This window comes from Artemia franciscana, chromosome 15 (assembly GCF_032884065.1).
Source record: "Artemia franciscana chromosome 15, ASM3288406v1, whole genome shotgun sequence".
NCBI lineage: Eukaryota > Metazoa > Arthropoda > Branchiopoda > Anostraca > Artemiidae > Artemia > Artemia franciscana.
The window spans coordinates 38,779,951-38,798,841 of NC_088877.1; the positions used below are offsets into that span (position 1 = coordinate 38,779,951).

At 35.6% G+C, this 18,891-nt stretch overlaps 1 protein-coding gene across 1 annotated transcript; it reads left to right on the plus strand.

The window, feature by feature from the left end:
* Positions 1 to 17: 17 nt before the first annotated feature.
* Positions 18 to 18,885, plus strand: LOC136036445 (josephin-2-like). The gene is made up of 3 exons (XM_065718687.1): positions 18 to 226; positions 16,153 to 16,350; positions 18,305 to 18,885. The coding sequence occupies exons 1-3, from the start codon at positions 87 to 89 to the stop codon at positions 18,477 to 18,479; spliced, it is 513 nt and encodes a 170-aa protein (XP_065574759.1). The 5' UTR covers positions 18 to 86; the 3' UTR covers positions 18,480 to 18,885.
* Positions 18,886 to 18,891: the final 6 nt, after the last annotated feature.

An 18,891-nucleotide genomic window follows, 5' to 3' on the forward strand; every position in this document is an offset into this window, starting at 1 on the left:
GCTATGCTTAAAGATGGCAGCTATATAAAAGATATTCAAATATCTTTCAATGCGGCTTTTTATGGCAGAAGATTAAATCTTTAGTCATGTATCATGAAAAGCAGTCTAAACAACTATGTTTATTGCATTCTCTTAATAACTTGTATCAGAAAGAAGTTTTTCAGCAAAAAGTATTAGACGGGATTTGTTCTGTTCTTTCTCCTGATACATTTTTTAGCCCGCATAGGTAAATGATTATAAATAGCCTATTGTTCAATATGCCGTTAATGCTCATTTTAAATATACTATTATTGTCCTTGCAAAGGAGAGGTTCACTTAGGGTGAGGTATCTCCCTATCTCTAGACTTTGAAGTTCATCTTTTTTGGTATTTTCATTAGAAAATCTTTTGTAGGCTATTTATATTTAAAAACAGAGAAGATATGCACATTTTGTACACATTCAGTGGGCCCACTCTCCAGAAGGAAGAACACACATAATTAAAAGGGTAAAATTCTAGTTAATTGACTTCTTGCTATCTCAGAAAGGGTTTAGGTTAGGAAAATGAAACTTTCAGGGATGAATCTACAGACTATAGTATGTCCCAGGAAGGTATTTTAAAGTACCCACCTCTACTCCTTCTCCCTCTAGAGGGCCCAAAAATTTGCCTACATGACAGGTCTATACCTATTGAAATTTTGACAAAACAACATTTTACCTTAATTTTCAGTTACTAGTTGCTTTTTCTCTGCCTTTAGTTCTGAAAATGCAATTCCTGTTATTTGAGTAGAATTTTGAGCCACATCAATGTTTTTTCAATATTTAGGAAATGTATTTGTATATCTTTAAAACCTTATAAAATGGAATTGAGCAAAGTTATGAAACAAAAAACAATTTTGTTGTTCTTCAATTAAGCAGAAGATCTGTTTTGCAGCGTTTCACTTTTATAAGACACATATTTTTAAAGGTCAGGGCCCTCTAGAGGGAGAAGGAGTTTAGGTAGTTGCTTCAAAATACCTTCCTGGGACATACTTTAGTCTGTAGATTCATCCCTGAAAGTTTCATTTTCCTAACATAAACCCTTTCTGAGATAGCAAGAAGTCAATTAACTAGAATTTTACCAATCAAAAGTAGTAGGCTTGCCGTTATGTTCTTTATTTTGTGCTATTTCCATACATCATGGTTACTTTTTCTGATGACATGTGCCCCTCCCAACCATCTCATACATTGCCCTATATACAATTGCCCTCATACAATATTATATAGCATGTTTCCATGTACCCAGTCATCATGTTTTCTTTCATTGTTAGAGGTGGGAAAGAGGTCTTATGTAGGGTATTTCAAGGAACTGTTTTAAGGACACATTCTTCAATTTATAAGCCTACATTCAAAACCCTGCATAAATACTATAAAGAAACCTAGCCAGTAAGCTGATGACTCATACCTCATCAGTCCTGTTGAGATTCAGAAGGTGAGGCCTAAATGCAGCCAGAACTTTATAGCTTTTGCAAATGGACAAAGGTGTAGAGATTCGAGTTGAATGTTAAAAACTGTAAGGCTGTCCATTTTGTAAAAATAATACATGACAGCAGTATTCAATGTCATTGAATTTGTACATCCCATTTCTGAGAGTCTCTTGGAGAGAGATTTGGGGGTTGTTACACATTGAGGCCTTGTACTTAATTGCCACACACCAAATTTGATCAGACTCAAATCTCTTTGTAAGAACAGAATAAATAAATGAAAAAAAAAAACAGATCATGAAATAAGACTTCAGTTAAAAATTTGCCAAAGATACAATATTTCAACCAAATATTCAGGTTTTGTCTAAAATTTAAATTATGATCCAACAGTTTAGCTTTTAAGTGGATAATCCATTTTTTTCATATCTGAGCCTAAATTAGCAAATGGTTTTATTTTAATCTACAAAATCAGTTTAGCCCACAAATTATTAAGCTTTTCTGACAATATCATTGAAACGTTTCTCTTTATCAAGCTGCTGTAACAAGGACAAACCAAACTCTAGGTATTGTTAAACACTCAATAAGTAATGGATCCTCTTTTATAATAACAAAACTTTAAAAGAGCCTGAAGAGACAAGCATTACAATTTGAATGTGTGCTGCTATGCTGACTAATAAAACAGACCAGACAACCCTCAACACTGTACAGATGGTGGATAATAAGATAATTGTGCTAAAAGAACAAAGAGTATACATGCCAAATGCAAAGCCTCAAGATACCAAAATGAGTTTCTCATTATTGAATAGAATATTTTTTGATACCCCAAAACAACAGTGTCAAGTTTAGCAATCTAGAATGCAAACCCAAACCAGGCTATATAATTATTTTGGAATTATAAAAAAAATTATTGGCTTTAAGATTTGATTAGATCAAATAATAAACAAGATTTGATTAGAGGGAAACTCCAAATGTTTAACATAAAAAAAACAAAGAGTATACATGCCAAATGCAAAGCCTCAAGATACCAACTCTAACATACTATGATTAAGAGGTGACATGATAATGACCTACAATTAGCTCAGTTCTGATGACAAAGATTTGTTCCAGTTTGCTTGGTCATCAGAAGTCATTCAGCAAAGCTGTTCTTGCAAGCATACAAATACAGGGAAATTGTACTATTTTTGTCTGGCAACTAGATCATAAGCCTCTAGAATGGTCTAAGCAAGACAACCCTGCTAAACGTCAAGAGATGATTGAAAAAATTCAAGGTCATCAAGTGATCAGCAGTATGGGTCATGCACGTGACAAACTTGTCTTGACCATTGATGATATTGCTGTGGACGTTTTTTGTAAGGCTTTTCTATCAGACTTAGTGAACTCTAAAGTGAAACTGATAGAAAAGAAATGATATGGCCTGCTTAAATGGTCCACTACCATTGACAGCTTCAAAGCCAATCTTGACAAGGAGTGGGTGATTAAACCATGGCTCTTGCAATGGGATGCAGCATTATCATCACTGGGTAAAGTACACTAAAATATTCTGTATTGCCAGTAAGTGCAATTCAAGGTTATCCATTGTTAAAAATCATTTCAAATAATATTTACATTTGTATTGGTCTCATGTAGGTGAAACTAAATTTCACCAGAGTTGGTAAGACAGAAACCTGTTTAACATAGAGGAATGACATCATAATGATTCAACAAAGCAATGTTTAGAATAGAAAAGTACTTTATTAACAAGTAAATTCTCACAACATAAAAAACTGTCAAACTTGTTGCTTTCTGTCAGCTAGCCTACATTGTATGTAAAAAAAAACATAACTACAATATAAAAACATACATCAATGAACCCAACAGGCCTGTCAAATAAAAATGAATACTGTGAATAAAAATGAGTATATAAGTACAAAAAAATAAGTACGTAAGTAAAATGTATGTAACATAAGTAAAATGAATACATAAGTGCATTATCAAAAAATACAGCAATGAACCCAACTGGCCTGTCAAATAAAAATGAAACAAACACATTAACAATAGGCTACACATGACACATTAACATGATACATTACAATTTTGTTTATCTATGATTTCAACAAATGCTGGCACAAATCTCTTTCTGTAATGCTCAGTTCATGCAATAAAAGGATTTAGAACCAGATTTTTTGTGCTTTTGAGTGTGGTAAACAGGGTTTGGAGGGTAATAAGGGGCTAGGAGTTCACATTAAAAGAGTGGGTTACGATGCAGATTATTTCCAAAATTTGTAAAAAGAGTAGCACATTGGACTGCCAAGAGAATGTGCTACATTCTCTTGAGGAAGAGAATGTCAGGTACTTTGCCTTGACTGTAAATAGTCTGCAGGGTTCTCTTCTGGATAATTTCTAGCCTCTTGGACTGGTCCACTGTAAGGCCAAAATGCCTCACTGGGCAAACATACTCAAGGTGTGAAAGATAAAAGCTATGGAAAGATAAAAAATATGTAAAGGTGGAGGATATGTGCTTTGAACATTAAAATTTAGCAAATAGCTTAAGGAGAGACAGGGATGCACTAGCCTGTTTAACAATAGAGCAAATGTGGGCCTCCCATTTCAAATTGCTTGTTAGTTAAACCCCAAAGAGTTTAGTTTTTGTTGTAATTATTTTATTAGGTATTGGGGTAATAAATGATGGGTTTGATTTAAGAAAACTAAAGACCAGAATATTAGATTTATGGTACTTCACTCTCATTTTTGACTGGGTTGCTTCACTTGCAATGCCTTCAAGAATTTCCGTTACACCAAGGGCGCTGGGAGTAAATTTTCCAGTAAGGACAAGACGCCAAAATAGCTGTGGTGGTTGGGTAAAATCCTGAGAAGCTAATTGATTTAAAAGTATCAATAACTATATTTTAGCCTTTCTACTTGCAGAAGAAGTAATGCCACATGGTGGCAGTACTGGGTTTAACCAAGTTGATTTGCTTTATTTGTAATGAAATTAGGCCACGTCTGGTGATCTGTAATTGCGTATCAGCTATTATGAGAAGGGGGCTTAGGTGGGGGTAGGGTAGATTCCTACAAAAGTACATTTTAATCAGCAAACTGCTTACTCTTCATGAGGCTTCAGATGAATGTTGAAAGAGGTAGGGAGGAGTAGGAATGAAAAAATGTTTCTCTATGCAGCTAATCTGTTATATTCCCATGTCTACCAGCAAAGCAATGGAAAAGGCTAGGCAGGTCATCATCTGCCCCGCCATGAAATTACTTTGGGATGGCTACTACTGCTAGGAGCTTAGTTTTCAGGAATTTTATATGGTAATATTTTTCTTTTTTATTTAAATAAAGTACTTCAATGCATTTAATAAAATATATGTAATGTATTTATTGATGAGAAAATCCTATTGCAGAGGTCGTGATGGCTTCAGTTTTGTAGAAGATTAAAAGTCTCACAGAATTTCCATCCATACAAACAATAATACTCCTTTTCATCCAACCAAAATTCTTTAGTAGTAATATTAACAAGGTCTTTTCACCAAAATTACTATTCACTGCCAATTTTTAAGTATAATTAAAATGTTATCAAAAATTGAAATTGCAAATTTAAATGTAGGATAGTAGTCTACTAACGACCATACAATTATTGATTCACACATTTTAAAAGCAGTTAACCAGAGATTTAAGGGACCAGTACCTCAACTTATATCTTGGTTAGGCTAGGTACGATTTAGAAAACAATCAGAAATTGAGTAAAATAAGAGCTTTTCATCTGAAAGCAAGGACCAGATTTGAAACCTATTTGAACAGATTATTTTTTGTATGAAGGGAGGGTGTCTCCTCTTTAGCTTCTTACTCTTTACTGTGAAGTTTGGCTTTTTTCTAAGTTTTAAAGAAAATTTACAATTGAAATAAATAAGATTTTTCGAAGCACTAAAAACTTTTGTTTAATGAGCATGGTGTTGAGAAGGGGTAGTCCCCCTTATATACAGAGTAATTTATATTTATTTAAGTTTTAAACTTACTCCTTACTTTAGTTGAAAAACTCTTTCTATTTGTTTAATTACATTTTATGAAACTCTAAAATTTTATGAATACAATACTTCTGGTAACACAGAAAAAACGATCAGTATTTCAATGATCTCCATTTGGATTTTGATGGGTAATCAAACAGTTCGTGGTATCGAACTGTAAGTAAGGAGCGATAAAGCTCTATAGTAACTAAAACTAAAAAAAGGAATTTTGATACTAATAAATATATCAAAAGAATCGGCTTATTATGCTGATTCGAAAGAAAAATCACGGATGCGTGTTTTATTTTTTTTTTTCTTGCCAGTAATGGTCGTTTTGACCCAGTAGGCCTAGAACGTCGGAAAAGGGCTCATTCTAATGGAAATAAAAATTTCTAGTGCCCTTTTTAAGTGACTAAAAAAATTTGACGAAATAAAACAAATGAAAAAAAAAATTTTTAACTTATAAATATTTCCCTGTAGGTTCTAGGGGGTCTAGGAGGAACTGTAGCGTGGGAGGGGCCTAGTTGCCGTCAAATTTTTTCGGTCACTTAAAAAGGGCACTAGAAATTTTCATTTCCATTAGAATGAGCCCTCTTTCGACGTTCTATTCCCACTGGGTCAAAACGACCATACCTGGGAAGAAAAAAAACACGCATTCGTTATTTTTCTTCGAATCAGTATAATAAGCCAATTCTTTTGATATATTTATTAGTATCAAAATTCCGTTTTTTAGAGTTTTAGTTACTATAGAGCTGGATCACTCCTTACTTACAGTTCGATACCACGAACTGTTTGATTACCCATCAAAATCTAAACAGAGATCATTGAAATATAGATCATTTTTTCTGCGTTACCAGAAGTATTGTATTCATAAAACTTTAGAGTTTCATGAAATGTAATTAGACAAATAGAAAGGGTTTTTCAACTAAAGTAAGGAGCAAGTTTAAAACTTGAATAAATATAAATTACGGGACAGGGATGTCTTAAGGAGAGACATCCCTGTCTCTCCTTAAGCTATTTGCTAAATTCTAATGTCCAAAGCACATATCCTTCACCTTTACATATTTTTTATCTTCCCATAGCTTTTATCTTTCACACCTTGAGTATGTTTGCTCAGTAAGGCATTTTGGCCTTACAGTGGAACAAAATGAATTTTTTTCAAAATTTCAATCACTGTTGAGGGGAGGGGGAATTTAAAGAGGGGCTGGTTGCGTTTTCGATCACTCTTCAACGTACCCTGAAAGATTCCAATTTAAAACCCTCAAGCGTTCCTCAGATATTGCTGTTACGCCTTTTTGACAACTAGCATGCACATAGAGTGTTATGATTGTGCTCGACATCCTTCTCAATGATTCCTTAGAGTTTCACCTTAATAACCTAATTTTTTTGGTGACTCAGGATCAAAATAGCCCCTTGTTCCCAAATAATAACCTTATATTTTAAAAATGAACAAATTGTATATCTTACAACCCTTGCTCCATGGGGGGGGGAATATATCATCCTCAGAGGCATAATCGTTTAATCTTTAGACTATTTTGAACAAGATAGATGTTTAAAAATTTTGATTAGAATCCCTGCTTGTAATTGAGGAGGGCTTTGGAGGAGCAGGGAAAGAAAAAAGGGCATGCGTTGGGTGGGGCTGGTTGTCCTCTGGTTGCTTTTTAACATCCCTTTACCATGAATTAAGAGTTTTAACTTAATACCCTCGGCTGTTCTTAAGATATTGCAGACACATATTATAGATATAGATTCATTGAGTTCAGTTCAGTTTATTAACATCAAAATAAATTGACAACAATAACTTTCTACCCCTACAAGACTCCATGGCCCGTTACATATGGGTTAAACCAAAAATAAATACCAAATAAAGAGTCTCTTCTTAAAAAAAAACAAGAAATCCAATTAAATAATTTTGTGTTATTTTTACTTACCACTTCGTCCTCGAAATTCAAATCCATGTCCACACCATCTCCAACCATCACAAAATCACAACAATTAAAATTAAATAAATAAACGTGCTCAAGCCTAGCATCTAGGAATGTCGCCCTACCCTCATTATTCATCATATTATTAAACATATAACAATATTAATTCAAACCAACTCAAAAATAAATTTTTTCTCAAATTTATCCCCATTATATCTATCAACGAAAAATATTTTTAGTTGGGTTTTAAAGGCATCAAACGAATGAATGCTACGGGCATTATCAGGGAGAATGTTCCTTACTTTACTACATGCTATTCGGGGACTAAAATCTGATCTGACAGTCTTAGTTTGAGATAATAGTAGGTGATCTTTATTGCGTAGATTATGAGAGCTCCTTGAATTAACTAAATCGGGAAAGAAAGAATTGAAACAGCGAGGCAGTTCACCATGAAGATACTTGAAAATCATTGAAGAGCAAGAGACGACATAGAGTGCATAAGTATTCAAAAGCTCTTTTCGATATCCTTTATTAAATTCGTTAACTAACTGGCGAGCCTTTTGATGAATTACTTTAATCGGATGGAGCAGAGACTGGAAAGTAGACATCCAAATCGAGTTGCAGTAAGTTAGATATGGCTGAATGAGTGAAAAATACAGGGTCCGAAGAATAGATCCAGGAAAAATGTGTTTAAGTTTCCGAATAATCCCAAGATTACGTGATATTTTGCTTGGACCATCTTGATGTGGTTTCTAAAAGAAAGATTTTCATCCAACAAAATTCCAAGGAAACGCACGTATCTTACGTTAGGTCGAGACAAGGGTCCTTTCGAGGTAGATATAGTTGATAAGGACGGGCATGCCTTGCCAGTTCTAGAAAATATGAGAAAGTGTGATTTAGCGATATTTAAAGCAAGTCGGTTAGTATCAAACCAGTGGTAAGACCGCTCCATAAGCATGTGAAGTTTAACCTCCAAAGCTTGTTCCGTGTCTTCAGCACATAGGATGTTGCTTTTCGTCAGCGAAGGCAACTAAATCTTCATGAGGGGATGGCAAAATAACAGAAGATGCCACCGTATTTTCCTTTTCGTGACATAGAGTACAACACGCAGAAGGAATCGCGTTCTTTACCGCTCTTAATAAATCGTTGATGTATATTAAAAACAGAGTAGGACCAAGAATCTATCCTTGTGGTACTCCATAGTCTACAACAATGGAGTTTAGTGAGTCAGGGTCCATGGAAATCGTTCTATCTTGTAAATAAGAATGGAACCATGATAGGGCTGGACCTCGTATTCCTATATGAGACAGTTTATCAAGAAGGATCTTATGAGTAAGACTATCAAAAGCTTTCCGCACATCAAGGAAAATAGCGGCTGGTATTTTTCAGAATCTAAAGCGGTATGAAGAAAACTGATGAGTGTAGTGCACGCTTGCTCCGTAGTATGTTTCGATCGAAATCCGAATTGATGATTGTGCAAAAACTCCTTAGATTGTAAAAAACTTGTGAGCCTTTTTTGCATCGGCTTTTCAAATATTTTTGAAAACACTGAAAGAAGGGAAATTGGTCGGTAATTTGACGGGTCACTTCTGTTCCCACCCTTAAATAGAGCTATCACTCTCGCAGTTTTTAAGGACCTAGGAAACTTTCCTTTTTCAAACGACATATTAATAAGCTTTGTTAAAGGGCCCAGAATTGAAGGGAATATAGTTTGCACAGCTTTAGTTGATATGTAGTCTGGGCCAGATGATGATGCACCTTTTAAACCTTGAATGTGTCTTGCCACCTCTGATTCCAATACAAGCTCTATAACAATAGATTTAAGGCAAGGGGTCCCATGAACTTGAGATGTTTATCCTGTGTGAGGGAAATCGCGCTTCCACCAAGTCCCTTGACAGTCTTTTCGCCAACTGAAGCAAAATATGATGCAAGGGAGTTCTTAATCTCACAAGGGCCCTCGATCAATACCCCGTCAACATCAAGCTTCGTTGGAATGTCAGGACTATGAGATGATGGTCTAATGACAGAATTGATGACTTTCCAAGTTTTTCTCATGTCCGTTTTGTACTCCAGAAACTTTGACGCATAATACGAGCTTTTCGCTCTGCGAATCAATGATTTGAATAAATTCTTGTAAGTTTTGAATTCTTGTAGGTGACGAGCTGTAGGAGAACTTTTGTATCTTTTCAATAAGTAGAGTTTGCGGCTGGAGCTTGTCAGAAGTCCTTCTGTCATCCAGGGGTTAAAAGGTTGATTTTTTCTTCGAGGCTGATTAGAAGGTCTTCTGGTGCAGCATTCTATACAACAATCTTTTACTTTAGAGTAAAATTTGTCAAAATTAGAGTCCAAATCATCTTTTTCATCTATAAATTCCCATGAACATTCTTGCAGTTAAGTCTTTAAAGCTTCAAGGTTCTTTTCCGTTACGAAGTAAGGCGATGTTGAGGGGTTAAACCGTGGAGCCTGCATATTCGGCACCAAAAGATCTGATAAAACTGGGAAATGGTCAGATATATCACTAACAATAACGAAGCTATTCTGAAATGTCAGTGACAAAAATATATTATCAATCAGAGTTGCTGATTTCTCAGTAACCCTTGTGGGTATAGTGACTGATGGTAGTAGTCCAGATGCAAGCATATCGGATAAGAAGTCTGCAGGAAACGAACCCTCGTAGTCTAGGAGATTGACATTGAAATCACCCATGACAACCGTTTCGTATGGCTGGTTCTGTATAGCTTCAAGGATTTCTCGAAGGATCTGCAGAAAAGTCACCAAAGTGCCACTAGGGGAACGATATACCTATCCAATGATCAAAGTACCAGATTTACCAGGATTAATTTCAACAAACAGTGATTATAAAACTCCTTCAATGTTCTTAGAAAGATCGTGTCGGACCGTGTATGGAATCGCGTCGGAGATATACAGTGCCAATCCTCCTTTACTCAACATTTTCCTATGTATTTTTCGCAGTTGTATCCAGGTGTTTCCAGTAATAAATCCGTTCGCTCTGCAACAAACGTTTCGCAATTACCTAAAACGTCGGGACGTGAAGCATATTTGCATATAGCTGATCCAGAGATGACGAAAGGTCTTAGATGTTAAGGTGTAGAGTCCGTAGACAATCAGATCGATTTGAAACCTTACACAGAGTTGAACTATACCTACAATTAACTAAATTACTAATCCCAATATCACATTTATTCGGTAGACTACCATCTGAACTATTTAATAATTCCAATAAATCTGGCTTTTCTCAAGAACTTTAAGGTTAGAAATCATCCCGGCGGAATCCCTGTGGCCAGACTGAGAACAATTAATTAACATAACTTACCAAAAATTGCGTGGGCATGGTGTGGAACTGGACTTGCACTCCGAGGGCACGAAGCAGGCGAAAATGAAACCAATATCCCGACTGGCACTCGTGGTTCACTGAAAAAAAAATACGCCAGAAACTTGAACTGAATTTTTTTGAACTAAAACTAACACACAAAACAGGGAGGACATGTGAAATAGGGGAACACTGTACTATAGAAACAAGAGCTAAGAGCTCATATGGCACTTGTGACGAGGCGAGAAGAGCTAAGAGCCAAGAGATCATATGGTATGAGCTCTAACAAAATTCTATGAATCAATAGATTGATTTAAAAAGGAAAATAATAGGCTTAATGCCGGTCAAGATTTAAAATAAGAGCTCTGAGTCACAAAGTCCTTCTAAATATCAAAATTCATTAAGATCCGATCACCCACTCGTAAGTTATAAATACCTATTTTTTCTAATTTTTCCTCTCCCTTTTGCCCCCCAGATGGTCGAATCTGGGAAAACGACTTTATCAAGTCAAATTGTGCAGCTCCCTGACACGCCAACCAATTTTCATCGCCCTAGCACGTCCAGAAGCACCGAACTCGCCAAATCACTGAACCCCTCCCCCCAACTCCCCCAAAGAGAGCGAATCCAGTACGATTCTGGCAATCACGTATCAAGGACATTTGTTTATTCTATCCACCAAGCTTCATCCCGATTCCTACACTCCAAGTGTTTTTTCAAGATTTCCCCCTTCAAATCCCCACAATGTCAAAAGATCTGGTCGGGATTTGAAATAAGAGCTCTGAGACATGAATTCCTTCTAAAAATCAAATTTCCTTACGATCCGATCATCTATTCGTAAGATATAAATACTCCAATATTCATGTTTTCCAAGAATTCCGGTTCCCCCCTCCAACTCCCCCGAATGTCAAAGGATCTGGTCGGAATTTGAAATTAGAACTTTAAAGCACAAGATCCTTCTAAATATCAAATTTCATTGAGATCCGATCACCCTTTCGTAAGTTAAAAATACCTCAATTTTCAATATTACCCCCCCCCCAATTCCACCAAAGAGAGCAGATCCGGTCCAGTTATGTCAGTCACGTATCTTAGACAGGTTTCTACTCTTCCCATCCAGTTTCATCCTGATCTCACCGCTTTAAGTATTTTCTAAGATTTCCGGTCCCCCCAACTGCCCCCCCCCCCAATTACGCTTGATCCGGTTGAGATTTAAAATAAGATATCGGAGTTACGAGGTCCTTCTAAATATGAAGTTTCATGAAGATCCGATCACTCCTTCGTAAGTTAAAAATACGTCATTTTTCTTATTTTTCAGAATTACCCCCCCCCCCCCCCGCAATTGAGCGGATCCGTTCCAATTATGTAAATCACGTATACAAGACTTCTGCTTATTTTTCCAACCAAGTTTCATCCCAATCCCTCCAATCTAAGCGTTTCCCATCATTTTAGGTTTCCCCACCCCAAACTTCCCCCAATGTCACCAGATCCGGTCAAGATTTAAAATAAGAGCTTTGAGACACGATATCCTTCTAGAAATCAAATTTCATGGAGATCCAATCACCCGTTCGTAAGTTAAAAATATCTCATTTTTTCTAATTTTTCAGAATTAACCCCCCCCCCAACTACTCCAAAGAGAGCGGTTCCGTTCTGGTTATGTCAATCATGTATCTAGGACTCGCGTTTTTTTCCACCAAGTTTAATCCCGATCCCTCCACTCTAAGTGTTTTCCAATTTTTAGGTTTCTCCCTCCCAACTCCCCCCCCCCCCAATGTCACCAGATCCGGTCGGGTTTTAAATAAGAGCTCTGAGCCACGATATCCTTCTAAATATCAAATTTCATTGAGATCCGATCACCCGTTCGTAAGTTAAAAATACCTCATTTTTTTTATTTTTCAGAAATACCGGTCCCTGTCCCTGTCCTGAATGGTCCGGTCCCTGATACGCTTGCCAAATTTCATCGTCCTAGCTTACATGGAAGTGCCTAAAGTAGAAAAACCGGGACTTTAGGTTTTCACCCTCCAACTACCCCCAATGTCATCAGATCCGGTCGGGATTTAAAATAAGAGCTCTGAGACACAATATCATTCCAAACATCAAATTTCAGTAAGATCCAATCACCCGCTGATAAGTTAAAAATACTTCATTTTTTCTATTTCTTGCGAATTAACCGGGCCCCCACTCCCCCCCAGATGGTCAAATCGGGAAAACGACTATTTCTAATTTAATCTGGTCCGGTCCCTGATACGCTTGCCAAATTTCATCGTCCTAGCTTACCTGGAAGTGCCTAAAGTAGCAAAGCCGGGACCGACAGACCGACAGAATTGGCGACTGCTATATGTCACTTGGTTAATACCAAGTGCCATAAAAACAGAAGAAAAAAATATAAGAAACAAGATGAAAGAGAAAACAAAAAACGTATAGAAAAATTCAGCATTCTTAGTCATTTTCAATGAGACAGCGAGAAAAAAAATAATCATATGGCAATGAAAGAAAAAAAAAGGAGGTGGAACACGATAATCAATTTCAAGTATTGTTAATCAGGATACTCTCATCATCATCACTAATGAATATTTCCTGTTCGTTGTTCCTGTGTTCTAGTCGAAGCGAAGCACCAGCCTGCTTGAGCCGAATAAATTGATAACTGGCTTTAAGATCCTTCATCTGTGCAAGGAGCTTGACCCGCTTAGTATTTAGCTCTGGAGGTAGATCAGTACAGATTCGGAGACCAGAACCTTTTAAGTTTTTTACTAGTTTCATGATCGAAAGAATATCATGATCAGCGCTGCATGTGAAGAGAACAGGCGGGGCTGAAGTTCTGTTGGAACGATCAGAGACACTTTTTCTTTTAGTCTAAAAAGCCTGGAAATCTTTATTTCCTCCTTTATTCACATAGATCGTACTTTTTGATAAACTGGATGCGCTTAGTGTCTTTTGATTTAGGTTAAAATACCCCTCAACATTCCTCAGAGTTACGCCTGAATAACCTGAGCCTTTTTTGGACGCGCCCAGAATCAAACATTCCATCGTTTCCTAGTAATAAGCCTGCTTGTAAACAATGGGTAAATTGCATAAATTGTACAATCCTTGCCCTATGGATGCGGGGGACATGACATCCCCTGAAGCATAGTTATGAGACCATTTGACTATTTTGGACAAAACGGTTTATTTTTTAAATTACGATGAGTGTTCAGGCGAGGGGCATTTAACAAGGGTAAGGGGGGCTGACTGTGTTGTGTTGTGTTACAAACCTTTGCGTTAACAATAGGCAACTTGCATAATTTACAACCCTTGCGCCAGGGGTAGAGTAGGGTTCACGTCATCCTCGGAGGCATGGCTATTTGACCTTTAGGAAATATCAAATTTTTTTTGGATGTCTTCATGGGGGGGATAAAAAGGAGGCTAAAAGGGCATGGGAGGAGGATGATTATCTTCCGACTACTTTTCACTATCCCCCTCAACATGCTCTGAGAGGTTCATCTTAATACCCTCAGCTGTTCTTAAGATATTGCTAATCCGCCTTTTTGATAAACTAGATGCACGTAGTGTTTTTATTTAGTTTAACATACCCCCCCCCCCTGAAGCATTTCCTGAAGTTTCACCTTGTACCTTTAGCATTTTCGGACATACCCAGAACCAAACGATCCCCATTTTCTTAGGGATAAATCCTGGATGTAAACAATTGGCACTTTACACAACTTACGAAATATAGGCTGGGGGATGCATGGCATCCCAAAGTTTTATGAAACGAGCTAACTTACGAGGCTGGGGTGGGGTCCCAAAAGCATAGCTATTAGAACTTTTGAGTATTTTGAAGAAACAGCGTTTTTTAAGTTTTAATCAACATTGAGGGGAGGGGCATTTAAAAAGGACAAGGGGCAGCTGAAAGTCCTCCGATGAATCTTCAACATACCCTTAAAGTTTCAACTTAATGCTTTCAGCTGACCCTTAATTATTGCTGATAATATTGCAGTAAAACTCCTGCTGATGATGTAAAACTTCGAATATTGCAGTAAAACTCCTGCTGATGATGAACACTGTATATGTGTTCGAAATATCCAGGTAAATATTTTTTATGTATATTCACTGTCAATTAAAAGGTTTCATCCCTATTTTGAACTGTTTTACTTTCGCCTATTAAAAAAAAAAAAAAAAACCTTTTATTTTTTAATAATGGGCAACTTGCAGAACTTGCAGCACTAACCCCGGGATCTCTGGGGGGTTATGTCAACCCCAGAGGCAAATTTACTTTATCTTTTGAATATTTGAACGAAATGGCTATAACTTTCAATTTTCAATCAAATGAACCCCCATCCGACGTTAATATGATCTCCCCTTCTATATGAAGCGGCTCTGAAAAAAAAAATACATAGTCTCTCAAAAATAAGAATGCATTGAACAGACAGCGCTCTTCACTATAAACAATGCTAGAGCGTTGTCTCTTTTCATTGACTTGCTTTATGCTCATGCCCATTTTTATTTTTTTTTTTTACCTGGAACAGGAATCTGGCTATCAGCTTGTGAGTGTATGAACAAGGATTTTTTTGCTCCCTGTCCAAATGGTCCAAAGGATTTTTTTGCTCCCTGTCCAAATGGTCCAAAGGATTTTTTTTGCTCCCTGTCCAAATGGTCCAAAGGATTTTTTTGCTCCCTGTCCAAATGGTCAAAATTATTTTTTTTGCTCCCTGTCCAAATGGTCCAAAGGATTTTTTTTGCTGCCTGTCCAAATTTTGATTGCACTCCCCTCTAGAAGAATTGTGGTTCAACAATGCTCTTTCTTTATCTCCCCCTTTTAATCGTATGATAAATATCAATTTTAACTTGCAGATGTAGCCATCGACGATTTTTATGCTTAGAAGATTTTTTTTTCTGGAATATCCAGATTTTTATGTAATTTCAGAATCTTCATTGCCTTAATTTTAGATTTTTCCCCTTGTGAATTGTATTCTATTTTAGTGACTGAACAGGCATTTTAGTGACTTGACCAGGCAATTTTTGTATCTGTAACCCCCATTACTGAACGATTGGAAATTGACTTGCAGTTCCGACAATAAACCAAAGGATGGTTCTAAAAGGAACTAAACTTGAACTTGATAGTCGTTTTTCCAAGAATTTCGAAATTATATTAAAGCTTACTGAAGGAAAGTGTTGGCTACAATTTTTTTATATCCTATTAATGAGAAATAGCTGACAGAATTAAATAATTTAAGCTAAAAAATTGTTGAAAAAGAATTTCACTGGAAGTTCATAAAATTTTCTGGGATGACAGTTTGGAAATAATGTTCATTTTTCAGAAATCCTGTAAAATAATTTTGATCACCCTCCTTGAATTTTGCCTATAGATGTGCTAATGTTTTCATTATTGTGTGCCAGCACACTTTTGTCTGTGTGTGGGGGAGGGATACACTTCGTAATATAGTCATCTACATTTTCTTGTGGCGCCTACATAGTAAATGAAATAGAGTGAATATATCAATTCTAGATCTATACTTGGCCTTGGAAACTATGATGTGAATGTGATGATGAAAGCAGTGCAGGTGATGGGGCATGAAGCAGTTTGGTTTGATAAAAGATTACACCCAAGCGTCCTTGTGTTGAAACATGTAGTTGGTATCATTTTGAACATGACTACATCAAGCTATATTCCTCCATTCCACAGGAAGCATTGGATAGCTATAAGGTATTATTTATGATAATTTTATTCATTACAAGAGATGGAATATTTTCAATGTCAAAACTGCTACTGTTGGATAATCGCCACAGTAAACAAAAAAAGATACACAAATGTCTAATTATAAATTTAATATAATTTCGTATAATTAATATAATTTATAATTTAATATGATTTAAATATAATTTAAATGATTTAAAATAATATAATCGTAAAATTTAATATAATTAATATATTTAATATAATATAATTCAATTTCAATTTAATAGAATTAATAAATTTAATATAAAATATAAATATATTTTATAATTTAATATAATAAAATATAAATTTAATATAATTTAACAATATAATATAATCTCGGTGTTTAATTATAAAAATTGCTCATTTATGTATGTGCAATATTAGGTACCGCTAGAAGGAGAACCAGAGCTTTGTTTGATTGTAGCTTTGTCTGTATAATTGTTGTCATTGCCTAACTTTGATTTTTATTTAATTCTTTTGCTGGCACGGATACCAAATAAGAAAATTTATGACAGAAAAAAACTACTTAGAGAAAAAATAGTACTGTAATGCTCGGTTGGATATTTGCAGCACAAGCGAGTCTGCAGCACCCATTGGTATTAAAACAGTACAAGATACTTAAAATATTTGCTGGAAATGTGGTTGAGCAGAACTTGTTTCAATTACAGAAAAAGTATTAAAATCTTACATGTACTTGCAGCACAGGTAATTCCGAAGCACTTGGTTGAATTAAAAAATGTATAAATCCTTTTAATACTGGCAGGACAAGTAGTTTAGCAGTTCTCAGTCATACTACAAGAATATTAATTTTTTAAAATACTCACAGCACAGATAGCCAATCAATGCTCAGTTGAATTAAATAGAATATAGTTTGCAAAATATTTGCTACAAAAGCAAATCAGCAGCACTCTTCTGGATTATAAAAATATAAAATTCTTTGAATGCTTGCAGCACAAGTAGTTCAGCAGTAGCCAACTGAATTAAAAGATATAAAATCCTTAAATTACTTGCAGCCCAAGTAGTTCAGCAGTAGCCAATTGAATTAAAAAATATAAAATCCTTAAATTACTTGCAGCACAAGTAGTTCAGCAGTAGCCAATTGAATTAAAAAGTGTAAAATCCTTAAATTACTTGCAGCACAAGTAGTTCAGCAGTAGCCAATTGAATTAAAAAGTATAAAATCCTTAAATTACTTGCAGCACAAGTAGTTCAGCAGTAGCCAATTGAATTAAGAAGTATAAAATCCTTAAATTACTTGCAGCGCAAGTAGTTCAGCAGTAGCCAATTGAATTAAGAAGTATAAAATCCTTAAATTACTTGCAGCACAAGTAGTTCAGCAGTAGCCAATTGAATTAAGAAGTATAAAATCCTTAAATTACTTGCAGCGCAAGTAGTTCAGCAGTAGCCAATTGAATTAAGAAGTATAAAATCCTTAAATTACTTGCAGCGCAAGTAGTTCATCAGTAGCCAATTGAATTGAAAAGTATAAAATCCTTAAGTTACTTGCAGCACAAGTTGTTCAGCAGTAGTCAATTGAATTAAAAAGTATAAAATCCTTAAATTACTTGCAGCACTTTAGTTTAAAAAAAAAGTGCAAAATCCTTAAAATACTGGTAGTACAAATAGCTTAACCCTTAAAAAACCAAGAATTGACATAAGTGCTTAATGAGAGAGGTTAAAGAGTGAAGCTTTCATTAGACTACGGTGGAGCAGAAGCTTGCGCAGTGGTGTCGAAACCTTTCAAAATCGATTATTACAAAGTCCCTTGGGTAAATTTAACACAACTTAATAACAGGGATAAACACATACTATAATTACAATCTAAAATCATTTAATGAAAAAAGAATCATTAAAAGACTTGACAAAATCAAATAAAAAACTTATTTTAAAACAAATCAAAAAATTAATAAAAAATGAAAAATATAACCTTTATTTTCAGGGAAGTTGGAGGAAAGTTTTACAACTTTGATTCCAAGTTAAAAGGGCCGATTGAAATTGGAGATGAAAGCCATCTTAAATCATTCCTTGTTGAGAAGCTCAAGACCAATGAGGTGGAGATGTTTATTGTTGTTGAAGAGGATACACATAAATCAGGATCTTGGAAGAATAGTTGACCCTTTTTTGACCGATCCCACCACCCCTCCTGCTCTGTCTTTACATTGTTGTTTTATTGTAGTGTTGACATTTTTAAGGGACATTGAAAAATTGTAGCTATGGGATTTAAAACGCGGCCAGCAGAACATGAGCAAATTCCAGACGATTGAGATGTTGGCTAATGAGGCTCCAACTAAATCACAACATAATTTTCAAGTGTCCGTATCCCCGATGCAATTGCATAATTATATACAACGAATAGATTAAGCCGATATTCCTTCAGATTACTTTTACAATCATAGTCAATTTGGTTTAAGGTCGTCACAAGACAGTATATCTTGTTTTGTGTCAGGATTGGGGATTTGATTTCAAACTTCCAGGTTTTATTTTTTGAAGGGAAAGAGGAGGTAATCGGAATTATAATTTTAGGGT

What these genes read in the sequence shown, in the direction of transcription:
- LOC136036445 (XM_065718687.1), top strand. Translation starts at nt 87, where the DNA reads ATGTATCATGAAAAGCAGTCTAAACAACTATGTTTATTGCATTCTCTT. An exon ending in ACATTTTTTAGCCCGCATAG is followed by an intron (nt 227 to 16,152) that starts GTAAATGATTAT and finishes TATCAATTCTAG; the next exon opens with ATCTATACTTGGCCTTGGAA. An exon ending in AAGCATTGGATAGCTATAAG is followed by an intron (nt 16,351 to 18,304) that starts GTATTATTTATG and finishes CTTTATTTTCAG; the next exon opens with GGAAGTTGGAGGAAAGTTTT.